Source organism: Musa acuminata, chromosome BXJ3-5 (assembly GCF_036884655.1).
Source record: "Musa acuminata AAA Group cultivar baxijiao chromosome BXJ3-5, Cavendish_Baxijiao_AAA, whole genome shotgun sequence".
NCBI lineage: Eukaryota > Viridiplantae > Streptophyta > Magnoliopsida > Zingiberales > Musaceae > Musa > Musa acuminata.
Window position 1 is genome coordinate 31261979 of NC_088353.1, and position 26774 is coordinate 31288752.

General features: G+C 38.5%; 2 protein-coding genes and 1 non-coding gene across 6 annotated transcripts; 1 reads left to right on the forward strand and 2 right to left on the reverse strand.

Moving 5' to 3' along the window:
* Window positions 1-329: 329 nt before the first annotated feature.
* LOC135638597 (protein BONZAI 1-like) lies at window positions 330-18754 on the reverse strand. Of its 3 annotated transcripts, none has more exons than XM_065151782.1 (16): window positions 18438-18754; window positions 17640-17687; window positions 16679-16827; window positions 16487-16535; window positions 15443-15499; window positions 3787-3969; window positions 3571-3705; window positions 3437-3498; window positions 3076-3178; window positions 2864-2978; window positions 2672-2748; window positions 2424-2561; window positions 2052-2216; window positions 1866-1955; window positions 1534-1630; window positions 330-653 (listed from the first exon to the last, which is right to left on the reverse strand). In XM_065151782.1, exons 1-16 carry the CDS (start codon window positions 18600-18602, stop codon window positions 559-561), a joined length of 1728 nt encoding a protein of 575 aa, XP_065007854.1. In that variant the 5' UTR covers window positions 18603-18754; the 3' UTR covers window positions 330-558. The 3 variants fall into 3 exon arrangements, with proteins under 3 accessions (XP_065007854.1, XP_065007853.1, XP_065007855.1); XM_065151781.1 differs by having other exon boundaries at window positions 1866-1979; window positions 18438-18751; XM_065151783.1 differs by lacking the exon at window positions 2424-2561 and having other exon boundaries at window positions 1866-1979; window positions 18438-18753.
* Window positions 5034-5138, forward strand: LOC135639243 (U6 spliceosomal RNA). Its single transcript, XR_010496872.1, has one exon. It is a non-coding gene; the product is annotated as a U6 spliceosomal RNA (small nuclear RNA).
* An 865-nt stretch (window positions 18755-19619) lies between the features above and the next one.
* LOC135638027 (obtusifoliol 14-alpha demethylase-like) lies at window positions 19620-22940 on the reverse strand. Of its 2 annotated transcripts, none has more exons than XM_065150954.1 (3): window positions 22812-22940; window positions 22108-22643; window positions 19620-20779 (listed from the first exon to the last, which is right to left on the reverse strand). In XM_065150954.1, the coding sequence occupies exons 2-3, from the start codon at window positions 22582-22584 to the stop codon at window positions 19778-19780; spliced, it is 1479 nt and encodes a 492-aa protein (XP_065007026.1). In that variant the 5' UTR covers window positions 22585-22643; window positions 22812-22940; the 3' UTR covers window positions 19620-19777. The 2 variants fall into 2 exon arrangements, with proteins under 2 accessions (XP_065007026.1, XP_065007027.1); XM_065150955.1 differs by having other exon boundaries at window positions 22108-22587; window positions 22812-22908.
* Window positions 22941-26774: the final 3834 nt, after the last annotated feature.

Below are 26774 nucleotides of genomic sequence, written 5' to 3' on the forward strand. Positions count from 1 at the left end.
ATATAAACCTCAAGGACTAGAAAAACTTAATAAAACATGATACAAAACTTGAAAAATAAAAAAAAAAATCCTAACAATTCTCTCGGGAAGGGGCTTCACCTAGCATTTGGGAAGATACGTGTCAGAATGAACCTGGAAGTCCAACATGAGTACCTTGAGAAATTTTACTTTTATACTCCTTTAGGAGGGGCTTTTCTTTCTTAGACATTTCACACGGCAGAGATGAAGGGATGGAATAGAACTATAAATTAATGGCTTGGGTGAAACTTTGACAGCAGGAAAATTCAACAGAATGATTCAATGCATTAATACAACGCAAGCACAAATAGTTTGAGTTACTTCAAGGAACACCACAATTTCACCGCAACTCATCAAAGTATGATACAATTGGAACAGAATCTGTTCTGTGCAACCTTCAGCTCTAGAGACGAAATAATTTTTGTTCGTAAAGGGAAGGAGAGGAAGAATAAACAAAAAATCCTGAATGTATCCAGAAACTGAGAAAACAAACATAATGAGAGAACGTAATACAGGAATATATTCATAAAAGAAAAAGAATCAGTTCAGTTGGTCAACATCTCTAGACTGCATGTAACTCATAAACTGTCTAGGTAACTCTGCAAGAAGTGACTGAATTACTGATACCTCACCACCTGCATGTTAAGCACAACAAAACTCAGCATTTCCATATATCTCATTCATAGGATCCGGACAAGAAAATTATTTAACAAAACATTATCGTCCAAGCTTGTCAGGGACATTTACGACTTTGTTGTTGATCCAGGCTTCAGACTGTTACATTACTTGAGAAAAGAATTGTACAGGATGCATATATCCAGTGTTAAGTACATCAAATACAGGGTTAAGTACTGTATCTGATTGATTGTTTGAAAGTTATATACATAATTGTTGTTTCATTATTTTCTGGCATAGCCATCAAGTTTATCTTGTTTAGTCAACACCATTTTCAAAGAACCCATATTGTTGAATCCTTATTCATCATTATGTTCCATGGACTCTACATGAAAAAGAAAAAGGAAGTTTCTAATTTATAAAGATGTTTTTATTCTCATCCCAGAAAAAAAATCTGATAGTTCCTTTTATGAAAGCTTGTCTAATCAACTATAATTTCTCTCAGATTCAGAGCTTTTACAATAAGGTACAGAGAGGAAAGTTCAAGACGCTTCCATGAAAGCCCGTTTGTGCATCCAAAAGATTACTGTGACCTTCATAGACCACTTGGAGAACAAATTAGTTGTTATGGTATGGAATTGGCATATGTCAACTGCATAACTTCTGATCTGTAAACAAGACATGACTTTCTTGTATAGTTGATGACTATAAAAAATATAGCCCTATTCCTAGGTGTTCCATGTATTCATTTTAACTAAAGAAAACAAATACAAATAACAGATCAGTGTATCACTTCTATGATTCTTTTATATGTCATAAAAGTATGTCACTGTATAGGGCAGTAGTAAAAAGGGGGAATGGAAGATCCACGTGAATAGAGGATAGATGAAGAGTACATACTTTGTGCATCCCGCATAGCAACAAATTGCACTATATCTCGTGATGCAACTCGTCCAGTTGGGCTCTCTATTCGTTCCCCTTTCTCTGCATCTAAGATCTGCAAGAATGAAACCTGCAAACTCAAGAACTATGTTGGGGAATTAAAAGCCTATAGTACCTGTGATGTTTACAGAGAAAACAAAGAACCCAAGGTGTTATAATCTGTTAACAGTGTGACCTTTGCAAGCCAAAAGAATGGGGGAGGAAAAAAGGTAGTGTGGGGTTTCAATAAAAGAATATTCTTCAAGATCAACAGATAAAAGAAGGTTACAATGATCTGACGGTAAATTCACCTCCATTTCCTTGAAGTCAGCCCCACCAACTCCAACAATGAGAATTGACAAAGGTAGATCAGATGCCTTCACCAGAGCATCTTTTGTTTCCTGCAAATCAGTAATCACCCCATCCTGGACAAAGTTTTTGCAGGATTAAAATAAAAGGACTAAAATATACAAGTAAAAAATTTTGATGTAGCATACCGTGACTATCAGCAAAATGAAGTACTTCTGTCTACTGTTACTCAGTGACTGGCCAGCTATTAGTGCAGCAGCACTGATTACATGCCCAAAGAGCGTAGGGCCTGCCAGTGATACATTGTGAAGAGCACTTACATAAGCTGACATTATACCTTGGATACCTTCTACCTGAGAACAATTAGACATGGTCAAGTTAAACATCAACTTTCCAAGGTGATAGCTGGATGTCTTAACTTTACTGGTTCCAGACAACAAGGAAAACTATTATCCACAGAGCATGACCAGACAAAGTGATAAAAAGTAAAGCCACCTGGCAAAAGGATGAGTAAAAACCATTTAATTCATTTTTCTTTACAGTTCAGGTTGTTGGAGCACCTCAGGCTGATAAGTGCTTCCATTAAGGTTAAAACAATGAGAAACAGGACCATCTATCGGCCTTGCACCAAAACCCCAGGCAGGAAAGCGCCTATGTGCAACATAAAACTGCAGGACCTCCCCAACTTCTAGAATTGCCTGTAGATACCCAAATAACAAAATGCAAAAAATAGTGCATGCCTTAAGAAGGCAATAGAGGTCAACAAAGAAACTAAAATCATCACTAATATTCATAAATAGTTGCTCACTCTCTGATATGCATTTGGCCGACCTGAGGGGTCAATGTAGTGCAAGGAATCGGGTAGGCGAGGATTTCCATTTGATGCTGACAGAAAAGAAGTCACAAGATTTATGCAAATTTCAAAGTGATGATGTGCAAAGAGAGCAAATAAATAGTCTAAGATAGCTCCAACCAGGTCAAACCACTAATTCATCCATACCTGTAAAATCAATAGCAACCATGAAGTTCATTTCGCAGCCATCTGAGATATAATCCAAGAAAGTCTTACTTTTGCTTTGAGAAAATCGTTCCACAAAAATCTGACTTTTCAATACCTACATAGGTTCAGCAATTTCAGAGAGGAAAAAAAGTATAATTCAACTAGTACCCAGAATGTAAAAACTTTAGAATATCAGTAAAAGCCATCCTCACCTTATCCTCATAATCGTTACCAACAAGAGTAGGTAAAAATAGATCTTCACCATGCTGACTATGATGAAGCTTTTCCAATTCAGCCAACGATTTTATGACTTTGCTGTCAGTAAAATGAAAAATCAACATGGCAATACTATTGTTGTAAAGCCCTACTTAGTGCTACTGTATCATGTAACCATAATCACATGTAACATCAAACAGCATATACACAGTACAACTGCTTCTGCAACATCATATACATAAAGAGATTCACACAACTCTTGTGCATACCAATGTACAATCATTATTTTTAAATTGTGTGAGAAGGAGAGAGAGAGACAGGCTAAACATTATATAAGGAGAGGTGAAAAATCATTACCCAATCAATTCATGTTTGCCATTGCTATTGAAGTTGAAACACTCTATGGCAAGAGGATTTTCCTGCAAAAGCCTTAACCAAATGAGACTGCATAAAGTAACATGATAACTAGAAGAGGATGAAGGTACACATACTTTGCTCACAATCTGTTGAAGATTTACAATCACTGGTCTCCAAATAGGATTGCGGTCATTCTTTTTCACTTCAGTCTTGGAGATTGGAACAAGTACTCCACTCTCCTCTTTTCTAGACATCAATAAGAAAGGGTCCTTTGACAATCAATAAAAGAATAATCAGTAAATTTCATACAGATTCCGTCGAGAATTTTTCATAAACAAGCAAATGCTTACACTTTTTGAGAAAAGGTCCTTGTTTTCCAACTCCGAACAACGGAACACTATCTCCATGATAGTTTTTGAACCAAGACTCTCGTTGACACAAACATTGAGCTTGCCTAACTTTCTCAGATGAGTTTCATTGTTTTCTTTCCAGTCAAGATTTAGTGTTAATGATCTGGCAGGTGTAGTGACCACCTGTAAGAAACAAAAATGGCAAAAACTCTTCATTATGCATTAGCTATAAGTTAGCCATCTTTTGTTAGACATTATCGCTTTACACAACATGAGTTCATCTTCCATTTGACAACGAAAGAGAACAAAGGAGACCAACTAACCTTCGTTATACTAAATAAGGATGATCATGATAGCATCATATGCTGCATCATCTGCCACTGCCAGTATAAATCAGTATAATACTAAACAATATGACTGTCACATGGACCAGAAAGATGGGTTCCTCATAAATTCTGGCTTCGTGCTAGTGCAAATTGGCATGTGATCAGTTGGCCCATTAATATAGACCAAACTTTGGCAAATGTAAGACTTCCAAAGTTTTCATTATCAATAGTAAGCACCATTAAGTCTTTATATACAAGCCCACCGTTGAATTATCTTCAACAGTAGGACTATTGGAGCGCCATAATCTCCAAGGTACCATCTCAGTTTATACATCATTTAGCACTTGTAAGCATACCGCGAAAGGCTTCAGTGGCATTAATATTATCTTATGTTGTGGATGCCCAGAATAGTATGTACAGACATTAGCAAAATTACACATTGTAAGCCATGTTAAAAGGGTTCATCACAAGTTATTGGGTCGATCAACAGTGAACTTGGGAAATGATATATTATAGTAAGATAGCAATTACCATTAAATTCATATCTTGCCTAACAAAATGACAATTGCATTCCAAGTAAAATTCCTGTTTCTAAAAGTTCCTCAAGACAACGAAGAGAGAAAAAAAAGACTAGCATTGATTCAATCCAGATTCACTTATAGGTTCATTAAGTCAGATTGTTGATTTCCTATGTTGATTAATTTTACATCAACTTTCAGAATTGTCTTTTTTCAGCCTTCAACGTGGTCAAAGCATTTTATTCACCTTCACGTATTTTAGAGTTCAACCTGTACAGTTCAATTGATCAACCATAGTCTCGTCTACTAATCTCACACTTTATCTTGTCACGTCAATAACTTAATCTTACCTATCAGCCCTATGTTATTAGGTGATGTGTCATCACTAATACATAGTCATCCCCTCTTCTACAAACAAAAAGACAGCAGAAGGATACAGAGAAGATTAGCATGGTCCTTACGCAAGGATGACACACACAAATCAAGAAGCAAACGGATCCACGTTCATCGCAATTGTTGAACTCTTCCTGCAGAATGACAGCAGCACGACGAGAGACTTTGGTAGGGTTTGGGAGGCGTGAATTCTCATGGCTGCAGGTGATTCCTCGTGGACCACAATGCCCCCCCTCATAGGATACTGTTGATGCAGTGTCACAGTTTCCCCCGCCTCGTGGGCCCCACAAACCCTGAGTCGCAATTCTCTTCTCACCACTTCCCTCGCCGCGACGTAATTGATGGCGGCATCCATCATCCGATGAACCGCTAGGCCTATCGTTGGTGTTGGGGTGCGTCGCAATCGCCGCATGGTTGTGTGCATCCCCATTGCTACCGAGGCATATAGGACCAGCAGACAACCGCTCACATCCACATCGTCCCCTGCAATTGCCCTACCTAGTATTTCTTCGCTGATGGTCGATCCTTCTTCTTTGTCGATCAGAATCAACCTTGATTTGTCGACGGTTCTGACTATTAGGGGTCCACCACTAGCGATTCTTGCAGTTGGCATGGAATCGCAGACCCCTATTTCGCATCCCATGCCAGATTTGCCTAGTTTGCAGACCGATTCTTCGATGATTAAGGTCGGTGAAGGGACATCGACTTTAAATTCTTCTCTATTGCCCGTAGTCGCTCTTGATCTAACAATGTCTCTAGCCATTGGGGGTCCTCCGTCGGCAAATCATGTTCTTGGCATGGAATCACAGCTTTCGCAGATTGTTTCCTTCCCGCTAGTGGCCTCCTCCAAGTGGGTCCCGGCTCCATCATCCTTGTGTACGCCCACCTCTATTGCTGCTGCAGTGTCAGCTTCTATACCTTGCTCCCCTTGTCCATCGAGCAAATGCAAGGGCTTGGCACAAAGAGCATGGAGCTCCATGTTCACTCCAAGTTCCATGCCACAGGGGTTTTCTTTATTTCATGCACCTCCCTCATTCACTCATGATGTAGTTCTCAAAGTTCAACCTTCTGAGGAAGTAATCCTTGAGGGGTAAGAGTACAGGAAGAATTCTCTAATTGGTTATTTTATCGGCTCTCGTCCACCCTTCCTTATAGTTAAGAATCGGGTACATGCATTAAGTCATATGATTCCTTGGATGTTCTTCTCTCTATGGACGCTGGTTTTCTTATTTTCCACTTTGGAGACCAAGATAATCTTACTAGAGTGCTTGAATCTAGCCCCTAGTAAATTCATAACAAACTCCTCATTCTCTAACCTTGGGAACATGATTTTCAGCTCGAGAAGATAGACTTTTCTACTATTCCAATCTGGGTAAAAATATTCAACCTTCCTTTTTCTATGTGGACTCCCAAATTTCTCAGAACTATTACTAGCGGCATTGGGAAGCTTTTATTTATGGATCGGCTCACTAGTACTAAGGAACGCATTGGATTTGCACAAGTGTGTATAAAGGTTTCACTACTTCAGATCTCCCTGATATTCTGTGCTTTTCCCTTAACGATGCCAAAGATTATATTGTTAGACTGGTGTATGATTGAAAACTGGTGAGATGTTCACTTTTTAATATCTTTGGACATGCTATCAAGAACTGCTATAAACACAACTAAATGGGTCTCAAAGCAGCCAATGGCTCCTGTCTCACCTATGTCAATGGAGATCCCCTCGACTATTGTGCCAACTGCACGTGACATCGGCCTTTTCATGCCAGTGATTTCAATGCAAATTGTGTCAAAGGTTAAGTTTAAGCAAATTGTCTCGACTATCTTTGCATTAGTTGTATGTGATCACGGGCCTCCCACAAGAAACGTGACTTCTTCTTATGGTCTGCCTAGGTAGACACCTATCATGACTGACAGTCTCATAGCCATGTGTTAGGACTCTAGCTAGGAGAGTCCTAATTGAATTTTATTGAAAGGGGCATTCGTAAAACCTACCTAGCCGACCCCTATTAAAGAGGTGAAGAGGCCGGCTAGGGTTAGGGTTAGTTGGGAGGTTGTTTCTGAGAGTAGGAGTTGGTTAGAAGTAGGAGTCTTGAGTAGGAATCCTATTAGGAGTTAGGGTTTAGAAGCCCTATAAATAGTCATGTATTCATCCTCTTTTGACAAACAATGGATGAATCTTCTTAGCAGCCTTTAAGCAGCAACTTGGAGGAAGGAACCCCTATAGAGTTACAAGGAGGCCGATCCCCTAAAGAGATCGACCCCAAGCTTAGAATCCGCTAGGGTTCTAACACTTGGTATCGGAGCAGCGTTCTTGGCGTCTCGCTGCCCTTCCACAGCCATCCATCAGCCCTCCACAGCCGTCCAAAGCAATTCCCACAATTGCTTAAAACATCGTCGTCGAATTCCACCGTCATCTCCACCACCGCGGATCATCATTTGATCTCCCCGTGAATTGCAACAGGTTCTGGTTTCCTACCTTACTACTGCTGCAATTTAGTTATCCTTATTCAAAAATCCAAAAAAAGCGTTCCTATATTGCTGCATAAACTTTTCGTCGCAAAGTTTTTCTCTACGACGAAAGATGCACTGCAGAATTCCAACCGCATAGCATAGTTTGTTTGATCTTGCTATTGCATTTTTTCTGTCCAAATCTCTATGAAATTTTTATGACAACTTTGACACTTCCTAACAGCGGATTTCCCTTTGGTTTCGTCAAAAATTATCAATATAAACCACTGATCTTTTACCTCCAAACTGCTAGATGCACTACAGAATTCCAACCGCATAGCACAGTTTGTTTAATCTTGCTACTGCGTTTTTTGTCCAAATCAATACAAAATTTTTACGACAGCTTTGACACTTCCTAGTAGCATATTTCCCTTTGGTTTCGTCAAAAAATTCTCAATATAAACCACTGACCTTTCACGTTCAAACTGCTACACTTTAGACGTAAAAATCTGCTACAGTACCTTTCCGTGATCCTCAATTTTTTCAAAACTTCCACAACCCCATGCCATTAACCCGTCAATAGAAAAAAGACAGGAACATCTCTAATCTACAGGCAAATGCTATGGCTTCTCAAGATCCATTTGATGCCAAATTTGAAGCATGGGAATCTCGGATTGAATCGCGACTTGAATCGCGCTTAAAGGACAAATTACGCGCTTTGTTTGCAGAATTCATAATTGAACAACCGCCGAGTCCAACCAAATTTTAGCAAGGAGAGAGTTCAAAGAGGCCTCCAGAGAAGGAGGGACAGCCCTCAAACATGCTTCAGCCACGCATGAGGGTGGACTTCCCATCGGAGACCCTGCAGGGTGGATTTCGCGCGCCGAACGTTACTTTCGCTACTACCGAACGTCGGATGATGCTATGGTGGAAATTGCTATCATCCACCTTGAAGGAGATGCTATTCAATGGTACAATTGGCTGGAATACAATCATGGGGCTCCGATGTGGAATCAATTTAAGAACGCACTGCTGAATTGTTTCAGACCTAGGGAATATAAAAATATTGATGACCAACTCGCAAAGATTTGACAATCCTCTATGATTCAAGAGTACCAAATCAGGTTTGAGAAGCTATTCTACCTTGCTCGTGATTGGACTGACCGTTAATTGTTAGGAACATTCATCGAATGACTCAAGCCATAGATAAAAGGGGAGGTTAAGGCACGGCAGCCCCGTACCGTGACAGCTACGATTTCTTTCGCCCGAATACAAGAAGAACGGCTCAACCAAGATGCTCGGAGGATGAGAACCTCTCCTAGGCCCACGACATATAAACCTCCTTTTGCTCCCAGCCATCCTTCGCTGCCAAAAAAATTGACAAGAGAAGAACTACATGACCGATCAGCAAAGGGTCTTTGTTGGCATTGCGACGAGCCGTGGAACCGCGATCATCGCTGCAAAAGGGGTCGCCTCCTACTGATTAAACCTCTTGAAGACATGGAGGAGGAGGTCCAAGAGCATGAGGAAGAGGTTGCGGATGAAGATCAGCCGCCGGTCAATATTATGATGCATGCCCTTGTCGGTTATGCGAACCCGCAAACGATGAAAGTAGGAGGACTTTTAAAGCAACAACCTATCACCGTTCTTATTGACACCGGAAGCATTAATAATTTTATGAACAACAAGGTTGCTGTCCGGATGGCCTTACCTATCAAGAACTGCAGCAGGTTTGACGTTAAGGTTGCCGACGGACGAATTTTGAAATGTGATCATAGGTGCCCGCAGGTGAAACTGTTGCTGCAGGATCAAGAGATAATTGCATATTTCTTCCTCCTCCCTCTTGATAATTATGAGGTCATGCTCGGCATCGAATGACTGACGACATTAGGTGATATCTCCTGGAATTTTGTAAAACTAATTATGAAATTTTACAGTAAGGGGAAACAGATGATACTGTACGGGAAACGTGGGGGCGACATAACGACGATTTGCACACAACGAATGGATAAGGTTTTGCACAAAGCATACAGTGGCTTTTAGTACAACTTGAGCAGCAAACTAAAGGAAAGCCAACAGAATTTGAAGATCCAAACCTACTTCCTTTGCTTGCTGAATTTTCATATATATTTGACGAACCATACAATCTACCTCCTACCCGTCGGCATGATCATTGTATATCGATTCTTCAGAGCAAACCTCCAGCAAATACTCGGCCATATCGGTATCCATATCTCAAGAAGAATGAAATAGAAAGGATTGTAAAAGAGATGCTCGAAGCAGGAGTTATGCGGCCAAGTTGTAGCCCCTAGTCTTCACTAGTGCTCCTCGTACGAAAGGACGGAACATAGCGAATGTGCGTTGATTACCGAGCTCTCAACGACATAATCGTCAAGGACAAATACCCTATTCCAGTAGTAGATGAATTGCTTGATAAATTAAAGGGAGCATAAGTCTTCACAAAGCTGGACCTTCGATCTGGGTATTATCAAATATGAGTGTGCGAAGAAGACATACCGAAAACCGCCTTTCGAACACACAACGACCACTACGAATTTTTGGTAATGCCCTTTGGTCTCACCAATGCTCCCTCCACCTTCCAGAGCCTTATGAATGATATTTTTCAAAATTATCTTCGTAAGTTTGTGCTGGTTTTCTTCGACAATATCCTTATTTACAACCCTTCTCTTGAAAGTCATTTCAGCACTTACAACTTGTTTTGACGATTTTGCGAGAACATGTTCTTTTTTTCAAAAAATCGAAGTGTAACTTTCTTCAACAAAAGGTGGAATATCTTGGGCATATCATATCAGAGGAAGGTATGGCGGTGGACCCCTCCAAAATTGAAGAAATGCAGAACTGGCCGACCCCGAAGAACATAAAATCGCTACGCGGCTTTCTTGGTTTAACAGGCTACTACCACAAGTTCGTGAAAAACTATACAAAGATCAGTGCACTCCTTACTTCCTTGCTGAAAAAAGATGCTTTCCAATGGTCAGACAAAGCCACCACCGCCTTCGACGAACTTAAAGCCGCAATGACGACAACGCCCGTACTAGCGCTACTCGACTTCGGCAAGACTTTTGTTATTGAAGTCGATGCCTTCGGAGTCGGAATTGATGTTGTACTAATACAAGATGGTCGCCTCCTCGCTAATAGCCTAATACCAGTAAGGCATTATCTCCTTCCCATATCAAGATGACTATTTACGACAAGGAGATGCTCGTGATTGTGTGTGTGGTGACCAAATGGAGATTGTACTTGATCGAGCGATGCTTTCAAATCAAGACCGACCATAAAAGTCTAAAATATTTCTTGGACCAAAAGATATCTTCCCCCGAGCAGCAAAAATGGGTAACAAAGCTTCTTGGATATGATTATGAAATAACTTACAAAAAGGGGAAAGAGAATGTTGTTATAGATGTGCTTTCGCGGCTACTCGAGAAAGCTAAATTTTTTGTCGTTTCACTTCCGACCAACAACTTCCTTGAGGCTATTAAGAGAGAATGGTAAGAAGATCTGGAGACCAGTAAGATCATAAAAAAATTGGAGGAAGCACCAAGCTCCGTGGCTTATTACAGTTGGGACTCCAAAGAATTGCGCTCTAAGGGACGTATTGTGCTTGTGCCAAATTCTACTTGCATAAAGACCATCCTTCAAGAGATGCATTCCACACCTGCGGCCAGGCACTCCAGGTTCCTTAGAACCTATAAAAGAATTAAACAAAATTTTTATTGGGTAGGGATGAAAAATATTATTGCTAAATTTGTGGCATAATGTGATGTATGTCAACGACATAAAGGCGAGACAGTGGCAAGCCCCAGAAAGCTGCAACCTCTACCCGTCTCGGACTCAATATGAACGGATATATCAATGGACTTCATCGAAGGACTTCCCTCATCACAATGAAAAAGTATAATTCTTGTTGTGGTTTATCGCCTTACAAAGTATGCTCACTTTTACGCATTTCGTAATCCCTACACTGCTTCTAGTATTGTTCGAATCTTTATGGAGAATATTATAACATTGCATGGGATGTCGAGATCTATTGTAAGTGATCGTGATAGGGTCTTCACAAGCAGATTTTAGATAGAGTTATTGCAGATACAAGGCACTAAATTAAAAATGAGTACGGCATATCAACCACAAATCAACGGCCAGACTGAAGTGGTGAACAGGTGCTTGGAAACATACCTCAAATTCTTTACTAGTGACCGGCCAAAAGAGTGGACAAAGTGGCTTCCTTGAGCCGAGTGGTGGTATAATACAACTTATCATTCATCCACAAAATGTACTCCCTATGAGGCTATGTATGGCCAACCTCCCACTGTGATTCCAAAATATGTGTTGGACACCTCTAAAGTAGAACAAGTAGACAGGGAACTATAGGACAGAGACAAAATGCTGAAGTTACTAAAAGATAATCTCAATGTAGCCCAAGCAAGTATGAAACAGTAATATAATCAACACAAAGGCGAAACAGAATTTTCAGTAGGAGATTCAGTCTTCCTACGGCTCCAGCCATACAAGCAAACATCAATCTAAACCAAAGCATCTATGAAGCTTTCACCTCGGTTCTATGGACCCTACCAAATTTTGGAGCGCATCGGAGCGATAGCATACAGATTGGACTTACCCGCTAGCTCTCGAATCCATCCAGTCTTCCATGTGTCGTGTTTAAAGCTCAAGATGGGACAAAACGAGACAGCCCAAAGCCATCTACTAAATATGACTACCCAAGGAGAACTCCAGACCCAACCAAGTGCCATTATTAATAGATGAATGGTAATCCGACGACGACAACCCACTACTGAAGTGCTAATACAGTGGGCGAACCTACCAGCAAAAGATGCCACTTGGGAGAACTATGATGACTTGAAAATCAAATTCCCAAAATTCATGAATCGTCAGCCTCGAGGACAAGGCTGATTTGAAGAGGGCGGGTTTGTTAGGACTCTAGCTAGAAGAGTTCTAATTAAATATTATTAAAAGAAAAATTTATGTAAAACCTACCAAGTCGACCCCTATTAAAAAGGTGAAGAGGCCGACTAGGGTTAGGGTTAGTTGGGAGGTTGCTTCTTAGAGTATGCGTCTTATTAGGAGTTGGTTAAAAGTAGAAGTCTTGAATAGGAGTCCTATTATGAGTTAGGGTTTAGAAGCCCTATAAATAATCATGTATTCATCCTTTTTTGACAAGCAATAGATGAATCTTCTTAACAACCTTTGAGCAGCAACTTGGAGGAAGGAACCCCTATAGAGTTCCAAAGAGGCCGATCCCCTAAAGAGATCAACCTTAAGCTTAGAATCTGCTAGGGTTCTAACACTATGACAACCTCTAACAGATATGACGCCCTCACGAGTACTTATGTGGTTGATGACTCTGAGGTGGAAGAAGATGGAAATTCTACATTTGCCAACCTTCAACTCAGTGTGGAAAAGTAACATGCCTCTAACAGATAAGCAGAGTACAGAGTGGGAGACATTCTATATGATTTTTATTTTGATTTTAATTGTTGATAGGGCCTTGCTTTATATTACTTTGTATGCAGCCTTTGTTTCATTGGCTTTAGTCTCTCTTTTTGTCCCTATGCTCTGTCGTAGAGGAACGAGTCCATGCTACAGTGTAGTATATCCTTTTTCTTTATATCAATACTATTCTTGCCTTTTTGCACCAAAAAAAAAAAGAAAACAAAAAGCTAAAAAGGGCAAGGCCCCCATCAAAAGAAAGGCAAAGACAAACACTAATACAAGGTCAAATTAAATGTGAGATATGAAAAGGTGCAGCTCAAAGAAGAGCAAGGACAAAAGAGGAAAAAGGAACGAAAAGAAACAACCACGAAGAGCTACAATGTGGACAGAAATCTCATCTTAGGCTTCGAGCTGTAAAGAGTTACAAAACAAATAAGTAGGGTTTGTTGTACCGATGTATACCACCCGGTATGTGCAGTACATACAGATATACGAACCACCCTCTATCGAGCGATACCGATCACTTGACTTCGTATCGAGTGATACGGGATCTGTATCGGGTGGTTACAATCAAAATCCGACCATTATTGACTTGTAACAATCGATAACAGTCAGATTTCAACCATTACTAATCAAGGGCTGAGAATGCCCTATTTCAAACGTTCAATCTTTTAAACTCTCAGACTCTTTTTTACTTACATCTCTCTCTTATTCTTACATTTTCACTCTCCTAAACTCAACAAAGCTATGATTTGTGAATTAGATCAAATTTAGGAGACTAATTTGGAAGGATTAAGAGGACGAACACTCTGATCAAGAGGTATGTATTCTCTTTCAAAATTTTTGTTAATTTATGAGATGATTAAGCCTATTCTATATGGTGTATGACTTAATGTCTAATATGTTATTTGATATGTTTTTGATGGAAGAATAATTTTAAGGGAGCAATCAAGGTCTTTAATGTTGTGATTAGTGTGTTTAATATTGATTTTTTTTCGAAATTAAACACTTAATATGTCAAATCTTTACATTTTATGCATATTAAGGATTGGATCATATGTTTGTGATAGTATAATAGGCTTAAGTAAGTTTAAATTAAGTTTTTTAATACTATGATTAATAGTTTTAATAATGATTTAATCAAAATTTAATCGATATTGGGTTGATTTATATTATTTTTTTTTAAATTATACTAAATTTATATTTATTTCTAACTTAAAAACCCTAATCTAATTTTTTTCTATTTTTCAAGTATTTTTAGAGGATTTTTTTTATGATTTTGGGCATACCGTCGATATGCCCCGGTGTACCATTGGTACACCTTGGTATTTACCGTACTGAGAAAGGCTCGACACACTGGTACTAACCAAAATTGTAATTTTTGCAAATAACCATACAGAAATTTTAAAACTTAATTTTCTTTTCTATTTATTTACTCACTGAGTTGATATTTTCAATTAAATCTCACAAAATTGACCCTGATGCCTTGTGTCAATGCCCACATGCAGAATTTGTTACCTATCTATTTCTAGAATACCTCTAGAACTTTTTTCTAGATTATATCCATGTATTTTGAACAAGCTCATCCACATCATCTAGGAAAAAGGCAAGTAAGATGATGCTACTAACCATTGTACATATTCAGATGAATCAATTTAGTTTGTGTTGGTAAAGCCAACCAATATATACTCTATAATCATGATATATTCAAACTTTGACCCTAATTTTTTTCCAATGACAAACATCCATTCTTCTTATAGCATGATGTATGAGCTTTGATTTCTATTGATTCCTATATTCATTTGAACAGAAGTCAGAGTAGCCTGAACGCTGATTTTTATAATTGTCACTTAAGCTTTACCTTTGATGTAAAATGTCACATTTTGAGTGCAGTTGTTGACTCATCTTTATGTGTAAGTTATACCAGGAAAGGTATGAAGCTGTCATGAGCTTATTTGGATTTTCTTGATATATACTTGCACATGGATTTGAATATTCAGTTCACATAGTGGATTTCTCCATAACTTCACAGTAAAAGCTGTGAGTTAAAGCACTGCTTAAACATGAGGCTATTTTTGTTATTTGGAAGCCATCTCTTGGTTCTGTTTCTAATCAGTGTGAGTAGCACACACCTCTCCCTATCCATTTTTTGCGCAACATCTTAATTGGACCAAGCATGACTCATATCTCAAAAGTGGCCACCAAATTCCTTTTCGAAATTAGCTATCAACAGGACCCTTGAGATAATGGTTGGGTTGGTCAGAAACAATCAAATTGCCAATATGTCAATTGTTGAAAATATTTGTAAAAACATGACTATCAAAATCATCATGAGCCAACTAAGGTAACCTATACAGGAGGCAAATACTCCGTGATACAATAAATTTATTTTTATTTCCTTAAACAAAAACAATGGTGAGAAAGAAAAGTTTCCAAACTATATCTGATGTAAACCATACTAAGTCCTCTAGACCATTCTGAAGTAATCAAGTGCCATACCTCAGACAGAAGACTGCTTGCTTCACCAAGCAGTTGTTGCTCCTCCAACTTAAGCATCTGCATGGATGCAAATCCTTCTGAACATACTATCACATAGCTACTTTGCAAATAACTGCAAATGTATAAATGCCCTCAAACAAAAGTAACATACAGAAGCATAGAAAAGATATTGTAAGAACAAGCAGCCACAACTACAGGAATAGAAATAGTGCATGGGCAGTAATGATAACTAAAATACATCTGTGATAATTGTGAACAAAATTGAACTTTATCCATGTAAATACAAAATTAACATTTGTTTAAATATTTTTGTAGTAAAATGCAACCAGAAAAAGACATTTGTTGGTGGGTACACAAACAATGGAATTAAGATAATAGTTCAATGATTATCAGATGATCAATAAGGGCATTGCAAAAACTTCCAAAGGCCACTTTGGTGTTGTATAACAGCTGCCGGATAGTAACAAGCCCGGGACATACTTCACTGTGTACTTATTCAGAAAGTCAACAATTCTAAAGATACATTGTTAATAGGCATTAGAAGTAGTCTTTAGATAGACACATATTACAATGTTACCAAGGCACTAATTGGAAATAGCAAAGGAATTGAATAAAAGATTTATCTCATAATATGGGACCATCTATGTTTGAAACTTTGAATAATGCCCCATGAAATCTGTTGGCCCCTGTATACATGAATTTGAAATATGCTAAGGTTCACTAGAACATTGCAGTGTATCATAACAGATCTGGCAGATAAAATGACAAGAAAAAATTATCTTTTTTCATGGTGCATTTTTAATAATAGGCACTCAAGGTGATCTCTCAAACATACTAGATTCGCCTGGATAACTAGACGAGAATAGATATTTTACGGCCATGAGATAAATATGCACTTAATGAGAATCAAGGCAGATCTTGGAAATACAGCACAAAATAGATTTATCATAAATTTTCATGCATTCACTATAAGATTCATATCCAAGTGACTAATTGCAAAAGATTATTTTGAATTTTGTGTGACAGCAACAAAAAGATCATTACCTTTGCAGGTACATTGTGGAAGACTGACTCAACATCATACACCTGGAACCTGTGAACAGACAACATGAACCAATACAATCACTAAGAATTAAGGGAAAAAAGAGAACAAATGTTCTTCATAAGTGGGGCAAAAGAATCAATTGATATAGATTAAAGTTTGCTGAAATTAGACTGATAACTTTTAAAGCTTACACCAGATGTTGCAGAACCTCAAATTGGTAATTGATGATAATCTTTTGTGTCCACACTGGATTTGCTGAATTTAGTATCACTTCAGTGCGACCAAGCTCTTCAAGTTTTCCATCTCTTTGTTTGGCATAAACAATAGCCAAAGAATCACTCTACAAAAGATATTAGATTTACCAGGACCCAAAAATTCATCCTTTAAACAACTACAAAACTACCGTCATGTGTTAGCACAAGCCAAAGGGTTAATGAAGGATGATGCATGATACCAGGAAGTAAAAACAAGATATACAATTGCTGGAAGGCACATAGATCCTCAAGATCTAATTTACACAACAGAAAAAAGGGGATATGACAAAAGTCAGCAGCATTCTCATTTTTCAAAGAACAAAGCAATAAGATTATCTGATTTCAGACCTCAATATACAATTATGATCAAACCAATGTGTCGTTAGATAAGAAAAGAAATTACCTGACTTTGAACAAGCCCTTAAACATAAGAGAGCGCAGAGACAGGAGAAATAATATATCACAATCTAACTAGATGGTTAAAAAAGAAAAGAAATTACCTTATTTTGAACAAGTCCATACACATAAGAGAGAGGAGGGATAGAATAAATAAAATACCAAAATCTAATTAGATGGTACAGTGAGACTAACAACTCCAGCAGAGATAAAAAAAACATCAATCTGAAACAATCCACCTTTTGTGATGCAAGGCAAGAAAGAAAATAAATTTCTCCTGAAGGCACAAAATTTCTAGGTTATATAAAATGGAGAATGAGTCAATAGGAAGGCATGAAAACTCAAAGAACCCAAACTCTTAAGTCTCAAGCACAAAATGTCAAACTGGAACACAATGCTGACTGAATAAATGTATTTGAATATTTCCAGCCAACAAGAAAATGCAAGTTAACTTGCAGAAATGAATAAATTATATAATCTCTTTATCTGAAAGAAAGTGTACCTTTGAAAGCACATCCTGATCACACAAGTCTGTAGCAGACAAGGATAGCTGTCAACAATGCCATAAAAAGAAATTAGTTAAGTACAAAAAGATAGTCACAGAGACATAACAATTGCTGAAGCATGTCACAAGCAAGTAAACCAACATAATATTAAATCTCAGGTAATCAAAACGCCCATAAGAAAATGATACATTATTCTTCAGGACAAAACCTTTCTTAAAGTATCATATTTTTTCCTCACCAGCAAACGACTGAATGCCAAACCTCAGGATATCAGTGACCTATATAGCATTAAACTTCCACTCGAAACACACTATTGCAGGCAAGAGGGCAACTGAAGATATAGCTGGAATTAATATGCATACTCTTTTACTCTTTAACTAGCGACGGGATGTAATCAGTAATTGTTGTATTTATATCATCAAACATTGATTGACGAATTTCAACTGTGAAATCTACCTCAATTAGCATATTTGTGAGATCAAAAAATAATGTTTTGCCATTTTATTCATGTAGCATGTCATACATCAAGAAAAGCGAGCATTCTAAAGCTCATCAAAATAGAATTTATGAAAGAGTGTCGGAATGTCTCAAAAAAATTAACCACCCGAAGGCATCATCTCGACACACACATGAAAATTAAGCAACCTTAAACCACTGATCTCAAGCATTTCCACTACCACCCAATGAAATCCACAGCGACCTAAGTCGCGCAGTTCCGAAACAAGAACGAAAGGAACAACGGAGCTGAGACTATCTAGGGTTTTACGATGAGGGATCCGGATGGAGATGCCGACCTCGATCTGGGTATAGGGGCTACGTAGGCAGCGAGATTTGAGGAAGAGGTCGCAGGCACCGTCGGCGCCGCTCTTCAACCCAGGGCCACCGGCTACGGCGGCGGCGGCGGCGGCGCCACCGACCGGGCGCCCGCCCTGGCCGTCGCCGGAGAAGCAGTTACCCATGGACGCCGAATCTACCGGTACGGGCTGCGAGGAGGAAAAGTAGGAACGAAGAGGGGAGGCGGCGAGAGAGGCGCTCCGAGAGCCGAGAGACGTGCGTCGAAAGGAGAAACGAGTGAGAGTAGGAGCTGAAGAGAACGAGAAAGCGCGTAGGAAAGAGAGCGACGTGTTCACATGGCACTATCTAAGTGAGGATATTCTGCATGATGAGCACAGAATTCAGCATTTTGTGCAATAAATGTATCTCACAAGTGGGGCCTTCCAAAACACAGCAGTCGAGATCTTGAACGCTATAGTAAACAGCACAGATGATCGAGAACACGGTACGTTGAGCTCGAGCGCGTGCGGTTACGGGGGACCGGAGGCAGCATATGGCCGTTGGATACGTGGTCCATGCTTTGAGATAAGCGCACTAGCTCTTCGGCTCGGTTCCGGATCCCTCTCGCGACCGCGACGGGGGTTAAAACACGAAAACACCGATTGGAAACCAGAGTTGTGGGACTACTCATTGGCTTGGACCAATTAAGCTATTTATGTAAACAACATCAGTAACAGTTAATTACAATAATTCTGCTATTGAGATGGACCCAATCGATCAAGTCTTTTCTGACTTTATGTCGAAAAATGGCAATAATTAGAGACGAGGGAAACCTGGAACATCAATTCTGTTCTTTTTGTCCCTAGCTATCGACATTTGTTTAATCCAAGAATCTAAGAACTAATGAGTTATCTTATCTTTCCCAAAGTTTCAGTTGGGAAGGAGTTCAAGATAAATGAGCCAATTACAAGCTTGGTCTCATGTTCGTGAACAACTTGCCTTGTATTAGTTGCCACCATTTCATAAATAAGTGCAATGAAGCATCAAGCTCATATCGTGCAACTTTACCATAACTACATACATAATACTGATGATACTGTGACGTGCCGACCACTCCAACACTTCAGAATTATAGAACCTAGATGACTACGAGAGTGTACACAGTGATGCGTGCGACCACAAGACCAAAGCACGCTCATTCGACAATCAAGAAACAGCTAGATTTTAAGGTTGCAAGTTGAAATATTGGGCACATTCATTCCACAATAAAAAAAAGAGGGCTAGAGTTTAAGGTCTGCAAACATCTGAAAGGAAAACAGGGACAAACTCAAGCAAGAATAGGGATGGCAAGAGCAAACAGTTAGTTGCCAACGGACAGCTTCCGCCGCTTGTATCGCACCATCACTTCACCTTTGACACCAACTACCATGGCATTCCAGTCATTCTCGGGGAAGGGAGATATCAACTCAAACTCAAAGTTCCTCAGCAAGTGGCTCCATATTGCCTTGATCTGCAAGTAAGCAAAAGGCTCTCCCAGGCATCCATGCCTGCCACCGCCAAATGAAATGTATGAGAAGGCTCCCGCAGCCTTGTCTTCCTCTCTCCCAGGTAGAAATCTGTCAGGATCATAGGTATCTGGGTCCTTGTAGATGTACGGTAGCCGGTTTGCGAAAGATGGGGATGTGGCTACAATGTGGCCCTTGGGAATATCATACTCCTTTCCTTCTCTCGTTGTGACGGTGAAGTCACTGTGAGAATAGCGGAGAAGCATAATCAACGGAGGGTGAAGCCTCAGAGCTTCTTTGATGCAGCGGTAGAGGACATCCATCTCAGATAGAATGTCATGATCCACCTTATCCCCATGCTGCCTCATTATCTCCTGCTGCTCCTCGAGAGCAGCTGAAAGGTACTTCCTGAAGCGCAGCAAGTAAGCTCCCGTCCAGGTGGAAGTGATGGAACTGGTGTGCTGGCCTGCAAAGAGTGCAGCGATGAGCAACCCTGTAATCTCTCCTTCTGTGGTTGCACGGCCATCCTTGTATTTTGAATCAATGAAGCACTGCAACATGTCATCCTCTGATTTGCCAGAAGTCTTGCGTGAACTGATAATGGTTGAGAAGATCTCCGCTATCCGAGCACGGGCACGATCCCGCCTGCGGTGGGCTGGGATAGGGAGGTAGGGGAATATGACACTGATGGGCTGCATGCCATTGTCAAGGTCATGAAAGAGGGCAGAGACATCATCAAAGAGCTTGTCCCTTACTTCTCTGCCCAACAGGCATCGGCTTGCTGTCAATATGATGAGATGTTCCAGCTCGTACTTCAAATCCACTGTACCACTCTCTCCCCATTTTGAGAAGTAGTCCTGCAGAAAGTAATGATAAATATAATTTAAAATCACTTAAAACTGTAGGACAGATGGTGGCTAAGCCAACATTCTATCATTCTAAACAATAATAGTTAGGGCATAAATGCTACAAGCAATGAAATGCAGACAAGATGAAATTCAACTGTTCTACAAGGTAAATGATTAACCATTCATTTTGTTTGGTGTGTGTTTGTACAAAACAAGAAAGGAGCAGTGTCTTCAGACCCTTGACCAAAAGATGCTGTAATTTAGGTGCACAAAATCACCCTTGAAGATGGCCGTCAGTGACGTCATACCTCACAGTCCTGATGAGTGGGCCAATATGTGTGGATCACAGGCATCAAGTCTATGAGACACCATAACTCAGTCCATCTAATCAACAACTATTCCTTTGGCAAAAACAGCATATAGGCTGATGAATAATATTAAATGTCAATGAATTAAAGTATCATTACATGTCAACTAATTATGCCACATCATATTAAACGTCAACTAATTATGCCACATCATATTAAATGTCAACTAATTAGTGTCATTAAAATGGTCACAAGTATGTTGTAGGAAAAAAGTTAAGTGTCCTGAATTATGACTACAAAAGAATCAATCAAGTAAAGCAGACCTTCGTATTACAAGAACTTCGTAAAGTGTAAGTAGTAACAAACATTTTTTGAAGCCATGAATAGTAAGAAGTAACTAACCAGTTTTTAGGAACTTTATGAACAGTTTGGATAGAACTTTTAGTTTGACTTACAAGTTTCCAGTTCATGGCATCCAACTAGGAAAAAAAGTTACAGAATATACACCATCACATTTATCCATTTTAACGTCATGGGTCTCACCATTTCATATACAACGACAAAATTCAATGGAGGAGCAAACCCTTCTGAAATAAAACAATGCTCACAACAATCTGGATTTCACCACAAGCTTGTTCATTTGATCAAGATAATTAGCAACAATTGCTCAAACGAAAGTTAGGGCATATTAATCTAGACAAAAGTAGGCAATGTAGATCAATGTAGATCATGGATCCAGAGTCTGATGCTAAAAAAAAAAATGATTTTAAAAGGCCTAGTTCATTTGATGAAGATAATCTGCAACTAAAGCACAAACTGGATGTTAGGGCATACTGTTCTGGACAAACGTAGCTAATGTATATCATGCATCTAAACTTGGAGAAACAAATGCTTATAACAATCTGGACTCGCCAGAAGCTCGTTCATTTGATTTAGATGAGTGTCATTTATCAACAAATGCCTAAATTGCATAGATTCAAGCAATCAGGGTTTTCTGCCAATGGAAAAGCAACTGAGGCAGATAATTACCTCAGTCTCGACAACCATGTGATCCACATAGCTCCTCAGTTTGGTCACCCTGAGCGCCTCCGTGAAGAATCGAAACTGCTCCTGCCGCACCGAGTAGTCGACGTCGAAGACAACACCCGGCCCAAAGGTCGGAACGTTGAACTGGTACACCTCCTGCTGGCTGAGCTGCGCCTCTGGTGCCTTGAAGAAGTGGCCCGACACCTCAGGCCCGATGAAGAAGGTGATCTTCCGGTTGACAACGTTCACCGTGAACACACTTCCGAGCTTTGCGTACTCCTCGCGGATCATCAAAATCGGGCCCCGCATGAACCGCAGCAGCCCGCCGATGACCGGCACCGCCGCGACTATCGGCGGCAGCGGCTTCCGGGACTTGGGAGCCAGGGCGGCGGCCACGAGCTTGGCGAGGACCAGGGTCGCCAAGAAGAGGAACCCCGCAGCGAAGAACTTGTGTTCCTTCAGATCCATCGCCGAAATCATGATCTGCACGGAGGAACCCTCAGCAAGGTTCGATCTTTATGACAAAAGAACCTTCAGATCTAAGCAGAACAAGTGTAAGATATTGGTAAAAGAAGAGCAGGAAGGCAGAGATTTAGATTATTGCCAAGAAATGCGCGGTGAAAAGGTCAAGAAATCGAGTTGAGACGACGGAAGAAGGAACAAATCGAACGGAAAACAAAAGGGAGGAGATCGAAGGAAGTGTTTACCTCAAATCCTGGAGGGAGGGGCAACCGACAAGGGCAGGAGACACGACAATAGGATTTGGATGGGGAGAGGTCGAGATGAGAGGCTTTAAGCACAGGCGGGCAGAAAGAATCGCTCCAACGAGGTGGGAGATGCACGGAGAGAGTGAATCGTGGAAGATCAAAACGTGCATTTACATTACTAGCCCTCGAACTTGGATTCAATTTCAATTTCAATTCCAATTTGAATTTTTACGTAAATTTATTCCCTAATTTTTAATTAGCATTTGGATTCTACTTAACCCGTTTAATTAAACAACTTCCGTTAAATTTCCTGATTCTTGACCAGGAAAAATGATTAGATTGTCTAGCAAACTTCTGTCTAGCAAATTTCCTAAATCTTGACCAGAAAATTTGATTGGGTTGTATGGTATAACTTAATCTGTGTCTCAGCATCAATACTCATCATATTTTTTTTACAATAAATGATTAAAGTGAAATTTGATCTCAGGCCAATGCAATTTAACGTGGCAACTTGACATAAATATAAATATGTTTTATAAAATTTATTTCGTCAAAAATTTTATAAGTATACCCAATCATACCATGAATTTTAATCCCATGGGATATCTTGTGCCTTGTTATGAAAATTTTGGTGGTATATATGTGGGTTCCAAAAAGTTACTTTCCCTGTATAAATTTTGATACATGTTAGTGGTGTCTATAAAAAAAAAAAATATCAATTAAGTTAGATTACAGTTTTCATTTTTTTTAAAGATAAGAATTAATTTTTTTAGGATATGAGTTCCAACTTTCTATATAACATATAATTTTATCTATGCTTAAAAATTATATTATTACATAAGTGATATATCTTATATTTGAAGTCATGTGTGCTATTTAATATGATGAAGATATTTTTTTAATAAAAAATATTACTATAATTTCTCCTGCATTATGTATGTACCTAGAAAATAATGTGGATTAGACAAATTAATCATGAAATTTTGAATTTAATATGTCTCAAATTTTAATTTTTACAGCACCGAGTTAAACAACACTCCTGTGAGCTCTCTCTCTCTCTCTCTCTCTCTCTCTCTCTCTCTCTCTCTCTCGTCTGCATGAATATCCAGAAACGTGGAATTGCACAATCTCGATTGGGAGGAATCTCGTTAAATAATTTTTCATATATAGGATATTAATAAGGTGATGGTATGTCAGATTCATCGATCAAAGGATTCGATACCACATTTATTTTTTTAATAATTTTTTAATCCGAGATGATAATTTTTCTTAGAATATGATATTTTAAAACTTCACCTAATCGGTGCACCACCATAACTAGATTTAATTGGAACACATCGAGTTTAATCAACTTTAACCATAATTTTATCAAAAAAAAAAAGGATGAGTTGTTTCTGAAGATCAGATCAAGTAAAGACGAACAATTATTCTCATATTCATGGCCTCGTTCCTTGAGACAATCGGTATCATCGATAATTTTATATAAATACTTGTATAACATAATTTTATAGAAAAAGCGGGAAACATCCTGCTAAACTATTTCTTCGGACCGTCTCCGTTGCAAGTCGAGATGCACATGGCAAGTGAACCCATAAGCTATGTGAAGGGTCCCCATGGATTTCCCCAAGAATGTTGCGGATGATTCAGCTTTGTAATAAATCAAAGAGAGAGAGAGAGAGAGAGAGAGAGAGAGAGAGAGAGGGGAGAGTGAATGACTGACGACAAAAGAATGATGATGGAGGGGAGGGCAAATTGAACGGTGAAAACATGTTAATAGTAACTGTTCTGATTTGGATTTATAAGAGGCTTGGCTAGTATAAATAAACTTGGGTTAAGGTTCATTCTAACCTAATTTTGGTTATGGATCATTTAAATCTGATTTACTTATATCTAAATTAATTTATATATTTTTAAAAAATATAATATATAAGCTTCTTTCAATTAACAAACGTTAGAATTTGATTACGTGATATGCTAACTTATAATAAATCATTAATATAATAATATATAATTTAAATTTAAAAAATAATTAAGATCCATTTTAGCTTCTATGGTTTTAGCTATAGACCACTTAAACCCTTATGATTTATTCATATCTAAAATAATATATATTTAAAAAAATATATAATATATAATAAACTATTAATATAATAATATATATAATTTATGTTTTTTATAAAAAATAAGGCCACCATTAATGGTCAAAGGAGTTGGCGTCATAGAAGCGACCGCTAACAACAACATTGAGTTGTTGCTACCTAGCAAGACGTCGTAAGCACACAACCTCTCCCGTATGAACGATGAGCTCAAGAGCTTTTGGTTGTGCCTTAGGTGGATGTATATCAACCAATCCATCGCTTGGCACACAATGGTCTCCTGATCCCTCTTCCTCCTCTTGGGTGTCTTTGTCCCCATTACCTCCCACTTCATCTTCTTCTATGCCTCTACCCACCATGCCTATGATGTAGTGGTCGAGCTCTCCCTCACCTCTACTTTCGGCCTCTCCTACCTCTACCTCTTTGTCTTCGTTCATCATTACGGCCTTCGTCGCTTCCTCTTCCTCGACAAGATGAACCTTAACCCTTTTTAAAATTTAAATTATGCATATCATTATATTAATAATTTATTATAAGTCAGCATATCACATACACAGACTCTAATGTCTATTTACTCAAGCTTAACGAAAAAGACTTATATGTTATGTTTTTTAAGATATAGGGATTATTTAGACACAAATAAACCATAAGGGCTTAAGTGATCCATGATCAAAACCATATGAGCTAAAATAAGTTTTAATTCTTTTTTAAACTTAAATTATATATCATTATATTAATTATTTATTATGAGTTAGTATGCCACTTAAGCATATTATAACGTATGTTAACTCAGTCTTAACGTGAGGTATTTATATGTTATATTTTTAAAAATATATGAGTAAATAATAAAAATTTAAATGATGAAAAATTATATGGCACCTTAACCCAATAAACTTTCTTATTACTTTTGAACTCTCAAACAACCCAGTTATCACTGGCCGATCAAAATGATACGTAGGAAAGTATTGTTACAGCTTCATTGCCCACATCAACGAAAACCTCTGCCCCATGTATGTATGTACATGTGAAATATGACCATTCTGTTCACGAACATTAAAGACATGGATCCTTCTTTTAACAAAATGATGGGAGATTAGAGGACAGTTAGGGTTCAGCTAAAACTAAATGGAAAAAACTCACATAAAGATAGCCGAGTTGAGCCTTCATAAAAGAGTACTTGCCACGTTCACAAATGGAGAGGTGAGTGGTAAGTAAGCTGCTTTGAAGTATCCTGAAACATACCATATATTTTTTTTTCCAAAAACACAGAGTTAAACTATATTTATGGAAAAGTCTTGAACACTCATCACCTCTCGTCACGCCCCGAAATCCGAGATGTAACAATCCAATGATCACGAGCAAGACTAGTTCAAGTCTGATTATATTTTTTATTTTTTATTTTTTTGGAACCAATCTAATTCATGATCACGTATGTGAAAAATTAAATAAAATATTTAGTAAGTAAACAAGACTCACTTATAGGTGAGTTAGTAAAAATTTAAACACATTATAACTATTCATATCACATAAAAAAGATAATATATTCAAATCAATAAATATAAGAACAACGAATCAATTTAATCGTATTCATGTGTTCAACACATCCTTTTATTATTTTCCTCTTCATAGTATACACATTATATATATATATATATATATATATATATATATATATATATATATATTCACTTTTATATTTTTTTTCTAGAAAATATAATAATTAAATAGTCAGATGCATACTAAACCTAAGATAATCTAGCCCTATCTTATAGATAACATTCTTAGCAGTCTTGTACACCATCCCATGTCTTGTATATTCTCATAGGATGATAATATATTATCCTAAAAAATCATATGAGAATATATA

Excerpts from the sequence above, each read along its gene's own strand:
- LOC135638027 (XM_065150954.1), bottom strand. The coding sequence starts at position 22,584 with ATGATTTCGGCGATGGATCTGAAGGAACACAAGTTCTTCGCTGCGGGG. Across the intron at positions 20,780-22,107 it reads ACATGGTTGTCGAGACTGAG|GACTACTTCTCAAAATGGGG; the intron begins GTAATTATCTGC and ends TACTTTCTGCAG.
- LOC135638597 (XM_065151781.1), bottom strand. The coding sequence starts at position 18,602 with ATGGGTAACTGCTTCTCCGGCGACGGCCAGGGCGGGCGCCCGGTCGGT. Across the intron at positions 15,500-16,486 it reads TCCACAATGTACCTGCAAAG|ATGCTTAAGTTGGAGGAGCA; the intron begins GTAATGATCTTT and ends GCATCCATGCAG. Across the intron at positions 2,749-2,863 it reads GGTTGCTATTGATTTTACAG|CATCAAATGGAAATCCTCGC; the intron begins GTATGGATGAAT and ends CTTTTCTGTCAG.